This window comes from Bombus pascuorum, chromosome 7 (assembly GCF_905332965.1).
Source record: "Bombus pascuorum chromosome 7, iyBomPasc1.1, whole genome shotgun sequence".
NCBI classification, from domain to species: domain Eukaryota; kingdom Metazoa; phylum Arthropoda; class Insecta; order Hymenoptera; family Apidae; genus Bombus; species Bombus pascuorum.
Genome location: NC_083494.1, coordinates 16,556,502 through 16,573,864, shown reverse-complemented (window position 1 = coordinate 16,573,864; position 17,363 = coordinate 16,556,502). Strand labels below are relative to the sequence as shown.

At 42.3% G+C, this 17,363-nt stretch overlaps 1 protein-coding gene across 1 annotated transcript in view; it reads right to left on the bottom strand.

Annotated features, from left to right (window-relative positions):
• LOC132908665 (cell adhesion molecule 3-like) overlaps nucleotides 1-7,457 on the bottom strand; it is a 43,856-nt gene extending 36,399 nt beyond the window's left edge. Inside the window, exon 1 of the mRNA XM_060962877.1 lies at nucleotides 6,758-7,457. Within this exon, the coding sequence (XP_060818860.1) occupies nucleotides 6,758-6,794 (37 nt within the window). The 5' untranslated portion in view covers nucleotides 6,795-7,457. The remainder of the gene's footprint in view (nucleotides 1-6,757) is intronic.
• Between the last annotated feature and the right edge of the window lie 9,906 nt (nucleotides 7,458-17,363).

The window sequence follows — 17,363 nt, the reverse complement described above, 5'->3', positions numbered from 1 at the left end:
TTGAATAGTGAACGAAATTTGTAGAAGGAAAAGGTTAGGTTGAAAGAGGTCTGCAAACTAAATGAATGCGAGGAAACTCGGAAAAAGAGAGAGAAAGAGAGAGCGCTGATGGAAACAAGCCAAGGATGTAGCCCGTGGTATTGTTAAAAATTTTCAATTTACGCTGCTTCTTAGTTTTACAATAATCAATTATTCAGTTTAGCTATCTAACTCGCTAAAACTCGTTTCGTTATACCTTATACCTTGGACATTTTGACGCTAATAATAAAAAATCAAAAAAGATCTAACTTAGAAAAATCGAAGCTGGCACCCCGCTGAGGGTAGCCACCCACATGCTATATTTATTTTTATTTTATTTTTTTCACCAATAAGATATAACACTTTACCAAATGTCCTTCAGGACAAATTGTAAAAAAACCAAAATAAAATAAAAAAAATAATAATAAAAATCCGTAAAGTAGAATGTGCAATCTAAAAACAAAACAATTACCGATTACGAGATACGAGCTAATCACCGAAATACAGTAACATCCACGACAAGGAAAAAAGGAAAAGACCGTAAATCGAAGAATCGAACACCGACATGGATTGTTGCAACGACGATCGTAGTTCTGTGCGGAGTTGTAAATTTTTCAATAAGATATGGAACTAAAGCTAAAGTATAGTAGTTTCTAGGGAATCATAAAATCAGTCATCTCGACGAACAAGCTTAGACGACACAGTTGTAAAAGTTAATAGAAATGGCGGAAAATAAGTAGTCGAAGAGATCATAGATCGGATACAGAAAAGAATACCTTTTCGTTGTAGCGAGGTTGTGAATGAATACAGCGAGAAATTGACACAGTGACACAGGAATTTTATGCGGCATTCTACATTTTTTAACAGGACGTATAGTATCCTCCGTGAGACCGTAAAAGACTGAGAAACGTCATGGTTTACGTGTTCCGGTATATCGACGAGTAAATTGACATAAAGCATAGACGATAAAGTTTCGAAACCTCGGTCATGGGTCAGGAGATAGTATATATAGGAAGATACAGTATGTACTCTCTCTCTAATAAAAAGATTCTAAGCTAGAACATAGAATAAAGATGGTTGCACGACCGCACTGCGGATATTTAAGCAAATTGTGTTCTTACGAGAATACGTGTTTTGATAAAATCATTAATGTATCGATGGTGTACATTTTATTTATCCAAAAGATTCTATTTCACGTACGTAAGATCGCATACGCTACATGGCATCGCCCGATTTAAACTAACAAATAGTACAAATCATAAAGTTCTTTGAATTCAATTTCTTAAGGTTATTGGATACACAGGAACGCGTGGATAAATTGTAAGGTAGAAAATGTATACGTAAGATCGTAAATCTTGGGATAACTCGGGTGATCGATTCTGAATTCTGAAAATCGAGTTTTACTGTGAAAGTAATTAGATAAAATACAAAAATAAACAACGATTGATATCCGTCTATAACGATAAATAACAGTAAATTACATAAACGGGAAATAACAAGAGAATCGATTTTCAATGTCCTGAGCTACCGATCTTTCTCCGTCAGTCTCCAAAAATTTTAAATAATTATTCTGTGATCTTGTCTGTCTCCGATGTTGCTCTTTGTCCGTCCGTTTGGCAAACGAGTATCCCTCCAAAATGGTCGTCCGTAAAACGTAAGAGGGTCGTTCTGTCCGTGAAACAAAGAAAGTCGTGCTACCCGTAAAACAAAAAGAATCCCTATCCCACGTGAACTCTAGGGAGTTTACATACATATATATTTTGAATATTAAGGTATAAGTACAAAGTTTAAAATACGACATGAGCCGATTCAGATCCGCACGCTACCAGCGTTACCCTATGACTGAAAAACCCTGAAGCCTTCGACGCAGTCTATGCGCTGTCGATGGCTTCGGTGCTTGAGAAAACTAAGGACCAGATGTAGAGTTTTCTTAAAAGTGACCACTTGAACGCAATTCAAACAGTTTAGGAATAGTGGCGTTCAGGATACGATCTTTTAGGGAACGTACCAACGTAACTCTTGCTTACAGATTCGATGACAAGATGATCGGGCCAGTTATACCGCGAAAAGATCTTTTAATATATTTCTTCTGACTGCAACTTACTTATTACTGGTCATCGAAGCGCTACGATATATTTTCTAGGATCGTAGAAACGGAAAATCATTCGGTCGGCGATTCAAACGAATCACGTCGCGATATTCGTGAACGGAAGTGTATGTATCGTATTCTCCATCGGCTCGTAAAATCGGTCAAGCGTCATAGTTTACACGTTCAGGTGGCTGGACGAGGAAAGTGAGGGAAACCATAGAAGATAAGGGTTGGAAACTTCAGTCAGAGACCTCGAGAAGTGCATACTAACTTCCACCTAGTGAGATTCACAATCGAGGTGCCAAGTAACAGCATACCAATTGATGCAATGACAACCAGAATTCTATGCGCGACCGTTGTAAGCTTTTGGACAGGGGACCGAATCAGAGCTGCATTTCACGAGAAGCAAATTGAGGCTTCGTAGCCGCATCTTCCGAAATTTCGACAAATTGACTCGTACAAGCGTTCGAATATGTAAACTTCGATCGCCTAAACAGCGTTACGACACTTGGCCACATCGTAGAACCTATTATCCTTACGATTGTTCGGATTCGGGCGCGGCATTAAACGTTCAGGAAGAACATGTTGCTGACTTCCGAGCAGGAACGCGCGTTTCCTTCGACGATGAAACGCATCCAAGGCAATTATCTCCCACTCCGAATGATAAACATGGATGCAAATTAGCGAGATCGCGCGGATGGTGTCGCGAGGATTGCGTTTAACGCCAGCGTAGTGCCTTAACGCTCGACGATGCCGCTACAATCAGGGCAAGTTTCGTCTGTTTTGCTGTACACGGTGTCGCAGTTGTCGTGGGATTTCTACGTGAAAAGTAAGTATTTTGTTAGGAGACTCTTGTTTCGAAGAAAATCGGGTTTCGAAATCTTCGTGAACGAACGTGCTATGCTACGGTAACCTGAAATTCACGACATCCTCGTCCTAAAAGTCGCCAAAAACTTACGCTTCCGATTTGGAACGTAGCCTCTTAAAGCTAATACCAGCAACTGTTGTACCAAAATATGAAAATGTGCGTTTTAAATGTAAACAAAAGTTAAAAGACATACGTATCGTACACCGAATCTTCCATATCTCCGTCCTAAGTAATAATATGCAAAAGACGATAAATTGGTTATTTCTATTCTTCTATTTCGTAGTATTTCCCAATCTCTTCTAAGTCGCGATTCCCTTTTAACGATTGTCGATCAAACTGGATCTCCGAACATAGAAGAACACTTTCGACCGTATTGAAAAACATTATTTCGGAATATAATTCTAATCGAACGTTTCACCAGTGCTAAAAACAACCGAAACAAACGTCGCAAAAATACTTGACCTCGTTGAGTGAAAAATCCGAGTTGTACTGCTAATGGAGCCAGCGACCCGAAACATCAAACGCTGCCATTGCTTGATATTTTAATCTACGAGCCACGTATCGCTATATTTCGTCCTATCCAACCAGTTACCCGTGTCCCGGACTGGTTCCTGGCCATCAATTGAACCCAAAGAATTCTTCCGGTTTCTCGTGGCCGCGGTCTATACTTCTTTCGAAAGAAATAGTAGGAGGGTTGGGCGCGGCAAGAATCGCTGGTTGCGTAAGAACGGAATAAGGAACGGCGACCGGATAGGTCTGAATAAATCGGGTCGCTTGCTCGTCGGGAGAATTGCTTGGCCGCGGTGGGAAACGACGATCCAGGCTGCAAGAGTGGCGGAGCTATTCAACGGAGTCTAGCTGGCAGCGCAACGCCGCGCGATGCTGCGTGAAAGATGACAATCGTCGTGACTCGTTAACCTCTCGTGGCTGCTTGGCAAGGGGGTGAAAAGAACAGCTACGACGAGGAAGAAAGAAACGGTAGCTGTAAGGGTAGCACAGAGGACGGAGAACAGACAGAGAGAAAGACGTAGGAAGAAAGAACTGCGCGAGAGAGAATGCACCTGCTCCCTCCTAAGGGAGCGAAACGAGCGAAACGGGATGAGAAAGGAGAAGAACGGGGATAGGAAATAAAGAAGAAAGTCTGGCTGACGAAGATGGGACACTGCTCCAACCGATCCGACCGACTTGCATCTTTCATACGATCGTGTAAGTGCACGCGTATCGGGGGAGGCTTGGCGAGATATGATTAAAAAAGAGAGAGAGAGAGAGAATGGAAAATAGAATAAAGGGGTAGAAACGGAGAAAGGATCGCGCTGGAAGAAAATACACGGGGAAGGCTGAAGAGGCAGAAAGAGGCAAGGAAAACAATCTAGCGGCGCCGCGCGAGTAAAGAACAAAAAGCCGGTCGGGAAACGGGGAAAAAAGAGGAAGAAAAGAGCGCTCGATGTCGATGGAATCGCTACAATGGAATCGACGTTTCGACGCCGCGCGATCGTATTTCACGTCGGCGATTCGACGAAAGAGGGGTGTTCTCGCGGCTGAGAACCAAAACGAGACGCGCGAGTTTCGTGCGCGGTTCTGGCTCCCGGCGTTTCTATCCGTGAGCTCGTAAAACCGCACGAACATACACGTTCGATTAAACCGCAGTTCTTCGACACGAATTTTTCAACAACGAGTTTATCGTCGGTCGTGTTTAAAAAGTTGAAAGGGACGAGAGATCAGCTGGATGAAACTGGCGGTAAAAAAAAAAGGGGGGAAAAAAAACGAGAAGAATTCGATAGAGTGTCAATGAAATAACTCGACGATGAACGGACGCGAAGGATGGCTTGATGATGGAGGCCAAACCAACGGAGGGGGTTGCGATTTGTTGCGGCGAATGAATTACGATAGAAAGAGAGGGATGATCTGGCCTGAAACCGGCAGTGCTCGTTCGTGCAGCGTTAACGCAATTATCCATTGACACAATTAATCGTCAAATTCGCTAAATTTCCATCATCGAAACGACCGTTCGACCGTCCCAGAGCAGTGACCCTTCCAAGCAGCGTCTCGTCGTCGCGAGCCACCCCCCTTTCGCGAGTTCAATGCTCCGATGGATGAGAATCCTCTCGACTTCCTATTCTCCTTCGTATCTCGTACTTTGTCCAGGTCTTTGTTTATGTCTTTGTCTACGTCCGTCCATGTACCACTCGTTTCTTCTGCCATTTCCTCCTTTCGTATCCTATCCACCACCATCCTTTGTCTGTCTCTCCCCTCCTTCTGCAACTTCTTACGGTTTTTTGCTCCTTCACCTCTCTGCACGAATCTGCACGGAGTAATTTTTTTCCGATCGATCGATACGGTTGTTCGTCGATGAGATATCGGTTCTCAAACGTGTTCGCCAATCGAGCTGTTCGATTAGCGTTCGACGAATAAATAGTTTCGAGGACAAGTATTTTAACCGCCCTGCGACGAGTCAACCTCCTCGCCCCTTCGTGTATCGTCGAAAAACGATCTCGACATCTGACTTTCGTTCGCAGTTTTCCCTTCCTTTTCGCTCATTTCAACCTTGCTGTCCCTTTTCCTGTCTCTACTGCATATCCCCTGTGCGTATTTTGTACCTGTACATGTGTGCACGCGTATGTTCACTTTTTCGTTTCTCCTCTTTTACCTCTTTTTTCGCTTGTTTCCCTTTTTTTTTTTTTGTGCTTTTTCCATCCCCTAAACAAAGAGTCGGTCGATACACACGGTCGCGACACGTGAAGCGAGGTGAAATTACAAAATTTCACGGAAGCGTCGATATTCAACGAGTTCCTCTCTCTCTCTTTCTCGCTCTTTCCCTCTCCCTCCCTCCCTCCCTCTCTCTTTCTCACTCTCTCTCTCCCTCTCTCTCTCTGTCTCCTGTTCACGTTCGAACGGCTTGATTTCATGCGTTCATTTTTAATTGAAGCGTCCAGATCCGTTAGAAATCCGATGGCGATGATTTCACGAAAATTTCGATACACTTTCTTTGACTGTATAACAGCCGGTTCGTTCTTTCGTTATTCACAGGTGTTGGTTGATTTATCGCCTTTCGGCTCGACAGAAATCTTTTACGCGTTTCAGCGTGTAACCGCGCGTGCCGTTTCCTAATTCCCTAAGCGAAAAATAAACAAAAATGTAACCATCGTAAGTAGTGGAAAGAAACTCGGCGCTTGGTGAAATTAAATCGCGTTTCAATCCCCTCAAAGAACGAGCCGCACGCTTTTCACCAAACAACCCCGCCGCTGGTGCATGAAATCATACTTAAAATTCATGCCTCTGATCTCATCCGGCAGCTCGTGTTCCTTCCACCCTCCAGCTTGCTTCAATCTCGCTCTATCAAAGAGAAAACCACCGACGAAACTGAGAGACATCGACGTGCCGACACACGCCACAATCTACACGAATCCTCTTAAATCTATCTAAAATAACTGCAGCCTCGTTCAATCACCTAAGAACACGCGACGAAATTTCAAACCGCCGTACGCGTGAACATTACTTTATCGTGCCTTTAGGATAACGGCCCTCGTTGGAACGGAGAATCTAATCCATACAGGACGCGAGACACGAGGGGCAACGGCCCGCAAGGATGGCCGAGGAGCGAGGGTCAAGCAGGGGCAGAATGACGGACGAAGTAAAAGGAACGTAGGAAGACCAAGGACGAGAACGGTCGGACGAGAATTTGTACGCGCAACGATCATGAAAATGTTGAAAGAATCCACCGAAAGATCACAGGATCGTGTTACAAATAATAGACACGAATTTGACGATATCGTTTCACTCACCCACGATATGAACGAACCACAGGATTTTCAATTCCATGGATGCTCTCCTGCAGTGTTCGTCCTGCGAATATCACGTTCCTACTCCTGCACAGATCGGTGGTGGTTAGGATGATCGTGGCACGTCTGTGTGTGGTCGTAACGCGGCCGGCGCGACGCGTCTCTTCGCATGTCGCCCTTCCAGCGCGTGTTCTCTCCCCTTCGCGTGTCCAGTGCGTGTTCGCGTCCTCTGCTATATTCCCGCTGGCACCCGAGCGAACGACAACGACCACGATCACGACCACGACGTCCCCTTACATAATAGCAACGTCGCGCACGGTCGACGAACAGTCGTGCCCCCGACGGCTAGACGAAGGACCAAGTGGCGGATCGGACGGTGTCGTGCGAGACGAACGATGCGAACAACCCCCTGTGCGGTGTGTGCGCGGTCTGCGGAGCCCGGCTCTTCTGACGATGCTCCCTCGTAGCCTGGCGTTTCGCGCAGAATCAATTTCCTTGCAAAACGACGTCGAGGAGCGGCGCGAGTGCGAGTGCGCGCGCAAGCGCTCCGCAACCGATCTCTCTCCGCTGTTCCTCTTGGCTCGTCGCCGTCGTCTTTCACCACCACCAAGCCAGCCGACGAGGGGTGAGGATAGTCGCGGAGGACGCGCGATAGCAAAGCGAGAGGATATCGTTTGCGTGTGCCGGTAAGCCGTACACTGTGTCAGTGAAATCTGGCCCACCGATAGATTCCGAGCAACCCCGAGCCGATAGGCCAACCCCTTCCTTCTCTTCTCCCTACCCCCTACTCTAAAATCATCTACTCCCACCCTTGCCACAATACCGTTCCTCCTTCTCTCTTCCTCCTCCTCTTCTAACCGTGTTAACTCGTGGTTGCTTCGTTTCAGGAACCTCTTCGTCCTTCATAAGCCAGCCAACGAGTATGTGTTCACAGAGGACGCGAACGCAGACGCGTCCCTTGTGCAACGCGGAACGCTAAACTCGTAGCGGAGCATCCTTCTTCGCGACACACAGAGACGCATCCTTGCCCTTTGTGCATGCTTCTATTGTTCTGGAAGCGGAGCTACGTACCGGGCCACCGATACCGGCAATTCCTTTACAACCGGTACCGTCCTCGCACACGTCGTCGTCTCTGTTTCGTAGAAGAGGCTGCTAAGAGGTGGAAAAGAAAGGGAAGAGCTCGCGAGATTGCTCGTCGTTTTGGAGATTCTGTCCGCACGGATGCCCGACAGATGCTTTCGCCCGTGCCCGCGGGCGACTCGAAGTCCCTGTACTCGATAGAGTCGTCTCTAATCGACCGGAGATCGGAGAATGGATTTAAGGAGCTTGTTCCGAGATACTTTGCTCTCGCGAGAAGCTCGATGCTCCTTGTTTTTTTAATGAAATTTTGTTGCGTAACACCTGTTGGCCTACGTTACCCCTCGTGGCCCGATTCCGACGTTTATTTCGATGGTTTCGCGAGGCAAGCAAACCGAAGTTGTCCTTGGGGAAGTAAGAAAGTCTATCGTTCTCGCTCCTTCAACTTGAATTCCTTTTTCGACTTTTATGACATACACCGACGATATTTCGCGATACGTGATAAAAATTCACTACCGTAGATTCGTTATCTTAAGTGTTAAGCACTCGAGATAAAATTTATTAAAGTTTCTCAGTTCGTACTAACGCGTAGGTGTCCTAGTAATGATAATAATAATCGTGACCCGCAGAGTATTATCGCGATTACAGACGCGTTCGTACGTGGTCCAAATTTGATACTCGAAACGTATACTTCGTTTTTTGGCGGGGGGTTGTCGTCATACGATTTTATTACGCGTGTTTGTCAACGACTTTACGCCAGTAAAAATTCGTCGAAGTTGGAAACACCGATACGTCGTAAATTTCAATTTCGCGGCGATCTCTGGGATAAATCGCTCCGCAGGATAGTCGGGGGGAAGAAGTTCGGTATCGATATATTTCGCGCATAATCGAGTGTCTTCTCGAGAACGATCGGATATAAATAGATTCGATGTATCTCGATCGTTCAACCGCGGGACTGTTTTAATATTCGCGGGCAAAAAGACGATTCTCCGTCGTAAATCGTGGCTGTCTCCGGTGAGAGAGTGCGTTTGAAAAAATGCACGGTTCATAGACAGGGTCGGGAAAATGGCGAATCTAAAGCGTCATCCAAACAGCGTTACTCGAGGCATCCAATTTCCTGTTAATATGTGGCCAGAAAATATATAGGAGATGGATTTCCATGATCTTGCTTTTCTCCCGTGGCAATTTTTCAGAATAATCTGTCGGAAAATTTGCCACCGGATGCAAGACTCTGTCGCTTATATACCTATATGTATGTGTGTGACGTGTGTGTATGCGCTGGTACTTCGTCACACTTAACTTCTTTTCGTTGGATTGCACGGTTTTTCAATAGCTACGTCTCCAGAGGATGATGGATTTGGTTAGCATAAGTAGCGTAATGTGGTCACCTCGATCTCTCCAGACTCTCACTTAGATATATTTTTTGTCCTCCTTTTTATTTCTATCCCGCGTAAATGGAATTTTCGTCAGCTCTTGCGCCCGGTGAAAATCGACGAACCTCGCGACCCGCAACAATGGCTTTCGAAGTCATTAAATAATACACAATGGCTTTCGAATTGCTCGCGCGACGAACGATATTTTCAGCTGCTTTGTGGAGTATGTTCGAGCAGACACTACGAGCATCTGTATAACCCGAAACAATTGTAAACCAACTGGTTGTTCTGCTCGTTTATCGAATTGTTGTTGTTCGCGTCTTTCAGAATCCGGATTTCAGCGGACAGTCTTTTTGACGAGGATTTTGATCAGCGCGACCACGTAACTGGCTATAACGCGGTTAAATGGTCCCACGATTACGTATTATACACGCTTGACAGCACGAAAATTACGAGATAATAACGAAGAGAAATTATTTTACAAGATACATTTGACGCTCGTACCTACGGCGAAGCTTTCAAAGTCTATTCGATGCGTTTTTCAAATAGAAATTTCTCTGCACCGGAGATCGTTATCAGGTGAATTATATTTTTATCGATCTTCAAGACGAACAAATGCCGAATAAGGGAGTACTTTGCTACGACGTACGTAGTCGCAAAGGGAAACAATCTGTTCGTTAGTGAAAAAAATAGGAAAAAAAAAAAATAAGAAAATAGAAAAAATAGGATGTTGCTATGGATATTTATACAAATATGTAATAGTAACTGATAATGGATCATCAAACTCGAGCTTCCATCTCATATGGAATTTCTCAGAAATTTAGATTTATACCTCTCAATTCGAACTTTATTATTCTTATTCGATCTTTCGTGTACTTTATATCAAATCGTTTGATTTAATCGCTTAGAAATTCAAAGTGGAAAATAAGAGACGAAATTATTTATGAAACGACTTGATACTATAGAGCTTTATCGAAACTCGTTAAATACGATAAAAATTCTCATAAATACGCAAAACATGTTATCGCCAGCATGATCCCTCCCCCTATTATGATACTTACGAACGACCTTTCGTAGGGGAGTCGGTAAACGTCTCAAAAATGTCAGGCTCGGTGTCTTAGAAACCGAAGAAAACGCGACAAACAGGGGGAGGTGAGCGACAGTATGCGTCGCGAAAAAAGGAAACGGAAGATAGGGGAGAAAAGGGTGAATAGAGCGTTCGTGAAAGTTTCGCGTGACACGCCGCGTTGGGCTATCGTCCGGTTCGTACAAGGGTGATTTTGCTAGCCATGGAACGCAGGAGGGTTCGCCGACCAGGGGTTGCTCGGCATCTATCGGTAGGCCAGATTCGACCCCCGTGTGCACGCGAACCCAACTTTCTATGGTATTGGTTTCCGTGGAATATTCGTGCTGGCTCGATCGGTCGACGGCTGATGAGCGCGTGTAATAGAAGAAACTGGTTGGCATTCGTGAGAGAAGAAGGAAAGATAGGAGAAAGGATGTAGAGAAAGAGGCAGAAAAATAGGAAGAACGCGTAAGATGATTTCACGAAAATAATTTCCCTTTTCGATCGAAGCGTCTTAGTTGGAAGACCGACTTGCTGCAACGGTTCATGCTTTTCTAGTTAGAGCTTCCCTTCGGATGAAATTGCAGATATCGTCGATGCGAGATTCACGGAGGGTAGATAAGATGGACAATTTAAATTAATGGACGATTAATTGTTATCGATTTGTCGCATTATCGCTTATAAATTGGATATTCCAGTTGCTAATTATTCGTTGGTATTGTAATTAATATCTGAAGAAGGAGAAACACCGATAAGAACAATATCAAGCAAATTTGTGCGACTCATTTTTATAATCGCTTTGCCGCGGATCTTTGTTCGTTTCTAGAAAATTTCAAGGTGGAAAATTACACGAAATCCAAATATATATAAAATATTCGAAATGCGAGACTCTACGACATTTATAATAACTTTCTACCCAGGCTGCATCTTTTTAATTACATTCATAAATTCGTACGAATATCCTCAACGAAGGATCGCAATATGATCTCGATAGATGTCGATCGTGTGAATCGATTAGAAGGAAATCATAAAACGAAACCGAGGCGTTAACGCAACGTTGCTTCTTCGCGGTTTAATCTCAAGCTCTCGATTTCACGTAGCTCGGTCGCTCGCAACGAACGATCGTATTAAATATGCGTTCGCACGTTACGTATCGTGCCGTTTGTTTCGATCGTGGCTCGTCCGAAAGTTGAATTTTCCCTTGGTTTTTCGTAGAACGCTTTGGTTTTTTGATATTTTTGAGAACGAAGCCAACGAAGCCAGACTTGGAATTGCTCGTCGCCGTACACGATGTCATTCCTGGTTCTTCCAATTTGCCGGCAAGCTGCCGCGTTTTTGAGAGGCTGCGTCAGGGCTTTTCCGTACATAGTCTGGCAGAGTTTCGGTAAAACGGCCATTCAGGGGAAAAGGAGTTTTCCAGAATAGAATCGCGACCGTCCGTTTCCTTCTCGGTCTTCCACGCGCTCTCTTATTCTTTGCGTCACTGTACAGTTTTAACGACGTTCAGATCGAGTTCTTCTTATTAGAATGCTTTTGTTATTGTTGCGTTGAATTTTTTGAAACCCGAAGCTAACTTCTTATCCGTAAGTTTCTACGCGACAGGAAAGTCGTTCGTTTTTCTTGCGAATCCTGCAGTTCGATTTTTCATTTTCTACTTTCGTTAGGTTCAACAAAATATTTTTGCGCTCCTGCATGTTGTGTTAATACGATCGGTAATATAATCTTCCAATGTTTCTGAAAGTTTAGCTCTCAGAACTTTCCGTTTAGTTCTTTCAGCCTTTCAACCCCTTCCTCTACAGAAACTTTCTCCGTTCGGATAAACGTATCGGAATCTGAATAAACGATAACCGTAATGGCTGGTGTTAAATCAAGTGAATATAGACGAGGCTTTTCCTTTTTTATATATTTTCTCTGTTTAATTCCATAATTTTGTCCGAATCCTAAAACCGTTATACTCTAGAATGTTATTGTAAAGTCAGCCGCTCTGTTTAAATCGCATTGGATCGAAACTTCGCCTCAGACCGTTGACCTGGAATGGATTAACTCTAAATACTAGTCTATTACATATTTCGATGTACGATATTAGAACGAACAGATGCTAGAACGAACGGAATTCTAGAGCCAATTACGTACGTTTTAGCATACATAGCACGAGCGACGAAATAAAAAAAGTACCTTATAATTATCCTTTTGGAAGGTTGATGAACGTGTTTAATCGCGGGTTAGTATTATTACCTGGTGAAAATAACACTGTCACGATCGACACGTAGCTGCAAAGTGTAACTTGCTCCTCGATATTAATGGAACGTTCGATTGCATTTATTTGACTCTATTGATCGGTAAAATAAAAAAATAGCACACCAGGGTGAAATTTTATCCAGAACGGTATTTATTATCATGATTTCGTTTGATTATTTGATCAACGATTATACGAGAATAACGAATGCGACGAAGCGAGAACTTACACAATACTTATCATAATAATCGAGCAAGACATTCTCGCGACGTCCCGTACATCATTTTTCAGAAGTCAAACTGATTAACTTCGTTTCTTGTTAATTTCTCACTGTCGCTACATTGTCGTCATTGACGATGTTGTTGTTGCTATCGACAAACGAATGGCTTACTTCTACTTCAACTTTATTTATCGCGGAAAAATAGCCCAGATAACGATAAACTGTTAACCTAAATTTTTAATGGGTAGCTGTAAAATTTCGTTTGATTTATTACCGATTTATTTATTGATCCGTTCATCGGTAAGCGTATGTAAATAATATCGACGAATTCGTGGCGCGTGGCTTGTAAGATTTTATTAACAATTTCAATCGTGCGATCGTCGGTAGCTTCGATGTTAATGTCGCGAAGTTTTAAAGTCGCGAAGAAAGATAACTACTTACGACTCTTTCAGCGCCAAACGCGAAGTCTCCTATTCGCATTATCTTTTTCCTTCTTTCTCCTTTTCTTTCTTTTTTTTTTTTTTTGCGGCTCCTCGATGAATTCACCATATTTCGAAAAACGCCGTGTCAGAGTTTCCGCGATCGTCTACTTCGCTGATGACGCGACGACGAAACTCGATTGCACACGAGCCGAACGAGAATGCCAGAGTTGGCGGCAGAACCGGCGTAGTTCCGTTCCCACGGTACCGTCATCGTTGATTTTCTCTTCTTCCTGCGAAGTTTTTTTACGGTTCGAAGAAACTGTGTCAGGTTTTCCGCAACATCTACGAGCCCTGCGAAAGATACGAGGACAAAACGCGGTTGCACGCGTTTGCGATGGCGAACGGCCACGGAGTTCTTTCTCGCCACGTTCCTCCCCGTTGTCTCCTAGCTATATTTTATATTTCCGAAAGACTGCGTCTGCTTTGTTGGGACGCGCATCGCATTCGCGAATATACGACTATGAAACTTGCTTCTAAACAAAGAAAAACAAAGATGCTGACACGTCCGTTGTGCAACGTACAGTTCTCCTTTCGCTCGCTCTGATCGCTCGCATCGCTAAAGAATTATCGTCCACCGATGTGTTTCACCGATCTCTTTGCGATAAAATATTGCTGAAAAATATTGTTTTGCGTAATAATAGGATACTCGTGTTCCTGTTTGAACTCCTCGTAAAGTCTCTTTCGGTTGCGATCGATTTGGATTCGACAAATTTGAAACCGCGCAACCTGCTTCGCGATATTCTCTCGAATTTATATACTTGCCCACGTTGGTCATGTTGCTTGAATTTTGATTATTCCGCTTACTGTTCCTTCTCTAGCTGCTCCGGTTACTCGTATCCAAAGTTATCTTTCCTACGTTCTTACGTTATCCGGCAAACGTTATCATTTTCGTGAATTTGGATACAAAGGTGAAACGGTAGGAGGAAGGAAAAATTGGCGTTAGGCGCGTTGTAGTAGTCTCGTTTTAATGCAATTAACATTCATACACACCTAATCTCTTTCCTGCGTGCTATTTTAGACATCCATTTTAAACGAGATATCCACATAAAGTCAGATTACATGAATTTAAACAACCTCGAGTCAAACATCATCCCCGCGTATATGAATATAAATTTGAATTTAAATTTGAAAGAGGCTTAAAACTTTCTATTTTCGTCATTTAAAGTTTGTGCTACGCGCGAAAGGTATTTTCGCGAAGTGTTTGCGATAGAAAAGTGCGTTTCACTTGGAAAAGAATGACGGCGAGCCTCGGCTCTCGTATGAAATGAACTTTGACGTTCGCATTAAAACGAGAAGTTCTTTTGATCATAACAATTTTATTGCGCGACGTTTCTCAGAATTCCGCGGAAACTGAGCCGGGTTTTATGCGACGAGGTCACAATCTTTGCCAAAGGTAAGTAGTATAAACGGAACTCGTTCCTCATACAAAATGAACTCCGACTGTTACAGCTTACGCTAGTTATTGTGAATTTCTAATATTAGCAACGACTGCGGTGACACAATTTTTATTTCTTTTGCCTTTTCACCGTAGAAGAGGAACAACGACAAATTGTATAAAACATTGAGCGCAATTCGCTTGAAACGAATTTTAATATTTAGAACGAAAGTATGGCGTTCTCTGTCGCTAACCATTTTCCCAGAAATGTTTTTATCGCCTTTAATTACACAAAACCATGCACCGGGCTGAAATTATAAACATTCGTCAAATACATTCGACGAAGTTTATTTCTCATATAAAAACCTAGACTCTTCGCGATATTTCTGTTGCGTAAACGTTACAACGGTAGTTTTAACGAATTTCATATTTTAAGATTATCGTTGGTTCGTTCTGCGACAGACGCTATCGTTTCAGAGGGAAAGTACAATGAAAGTTATGTTGGAGAAAGGAAAGAGTACAATGACGTTTATGAGAAAACAGTTCAAAATAATCCTTTGAACATACTGAAAAAATGATATTATGGTAGCACGCTGGCATCATAAAATCCTGCATCGATGTAACCATGAAAGTTGCACACCGGAGCAAGAAGACTTTCGATATTCTGAATAAAAGTCGGAGTTTCGCTTCGAAACTACTTCTCCTACCTTATATTTTCAATATATCCGACAAATTGTTTCTCGATTTCTGCGCGATAACGCTACGAGATTCGTCAAAGCTGTAAACGATAATATTCTGCCTTTTGCCGTGCGGAGAAAACCGTGATTTTCTTCTTGAAACGAAGTGATTCTTATTTAACATACATTTCTTACTATTTCCAGGCTATCAAACAAAAATAATATTACCATTTCTATGACAATTTGAGAAATCTGTATCTGAAAGAGTCCTCCAAACGACTGTATACTCGAACGTTCAAATGCTTTGAATCTTTGCAGGTTAAATTCAAAGACTCTAATCTCATTCAGATATAACCTCGTCGTATATAATTGCATATATATAAAAAGTGGTACAAGTCCATTTTCTTTTGTTTCGAAACGTTGAAGTGATCATCACTTTTAAGAAAACTCTACATCTGATCTTTTAGTTTTCTGAAAAATTAAAAAATTTCTACTGGCTCATCGGCCGACGTTCCAACTAAAACACGCAAAGTAAAATTACACTATACAAGACCATATTAAAACCAAAATCCAACTATGGGGAACAGCGAGTAATTCCAACATAGAAATTCTCCAACGATTCCAATCGAAAACCTTAAGATCCCTAATAGATGCACCTTGGTACGTCAACAACGAGACGATACATCACGACCTCAAGGCACCCACGGTCAAAGAAGAAATATTCAAATTCAGCAATAGACACAGCACAAGAGTTGACAACCACCAAAACCCTCTAATTACTCAACTACTCGACACGTCGGAACAGATCCGCAGGCTGAAAAGACATTACACCTTAGACCTAAGCACTAGATTCAAGTAGAATCAAACATACTATAAACATTTATTAACCATATCATAGTACCACGCCAGAATAATTTACTTATAATTCTCAACGAGAATTGATTGTAAAATTCTTCCAAATAAAAAGAAATTTTTTGTTCTTCGTTCGACTCGAGATATTCTTTTGCGTTCGCACGCTTCATCTTGTTGGTCGAGCCGCTTGATTTTTATATTATTCTGTAGGATCTTTACTACAATTAGTTTATCTACAATAAATGGATTGAACAAATGTTGGTTAAACAGGAAACGATGGTTGCTTAACGTGAACTAATCACAGTGAGATATTCTTTTGCGTTTGTACGCTTCTTCTTGTTGGTCGATCCATTTGATTTTTATATTATTCTGTAGGATCTTTACTACAACATTAGTACTTTCGTCGATCGTAAGTTTGCACTTCGATACGATGCGATGCAAATGTAATTGATTTAATAATATTTCAAACTTCGTAATAATTACGTTCAATTATAACAATTTAACTTAATAATAGTATCGATAATTTAATAAATGTAACGATAATTTACAGGTAAATTACTGAATCGCATTTAAACAACTTGTTCACATCCCTGAATGCAATATTATTGGTACAGAGATTACGATTACATTCACTGTCATTTGTTTCTAGCTATTGGTTTATATTATACATTATATTATAGATTGCAGGAAATGGATTTACATCGCTTTCGAAATAAACGATTCAATAATATGATACAAAAATATAAATATACGTCTCTCGTTATCCTGTAACAGATAACGAAAAAAGGAGAATTGTGTCGAAGGGAAAAGAATTTCTACGCTATAGCTACTCGAGAAAATTCCTTTACCGTTAAAGATTAAGCTATTTTTGTCTCGAAGATCCTATGAAATTGTACATTGTTTAAAATTTCTATACTTTCTCTCTTTCAATGCATGGTAATTATCTGTCAATGTCATACTTTAAGACCAAAGTTAACGTTCGCGCGTTATACAAAAAGTATCAAGCCAAACTAGTTTAACGTAACGTTCCTAAACATCATCGTTTATTTTTAATCGAATATTATTCAACGTTGATACGTAGTATCGTGGACGAAAGGCCTAAGAGATATCGGGCGAACCATAAACAATGTCGCGAGAAAGCCAACGTGCCGACAAGGTCCTTCGATCGAATAGTTACGCGGAAAGTCGGTTGTCGATCAATTATCAACCAGTTATCAACGAATTATCAGCGATCCTATTTTACGACTTATA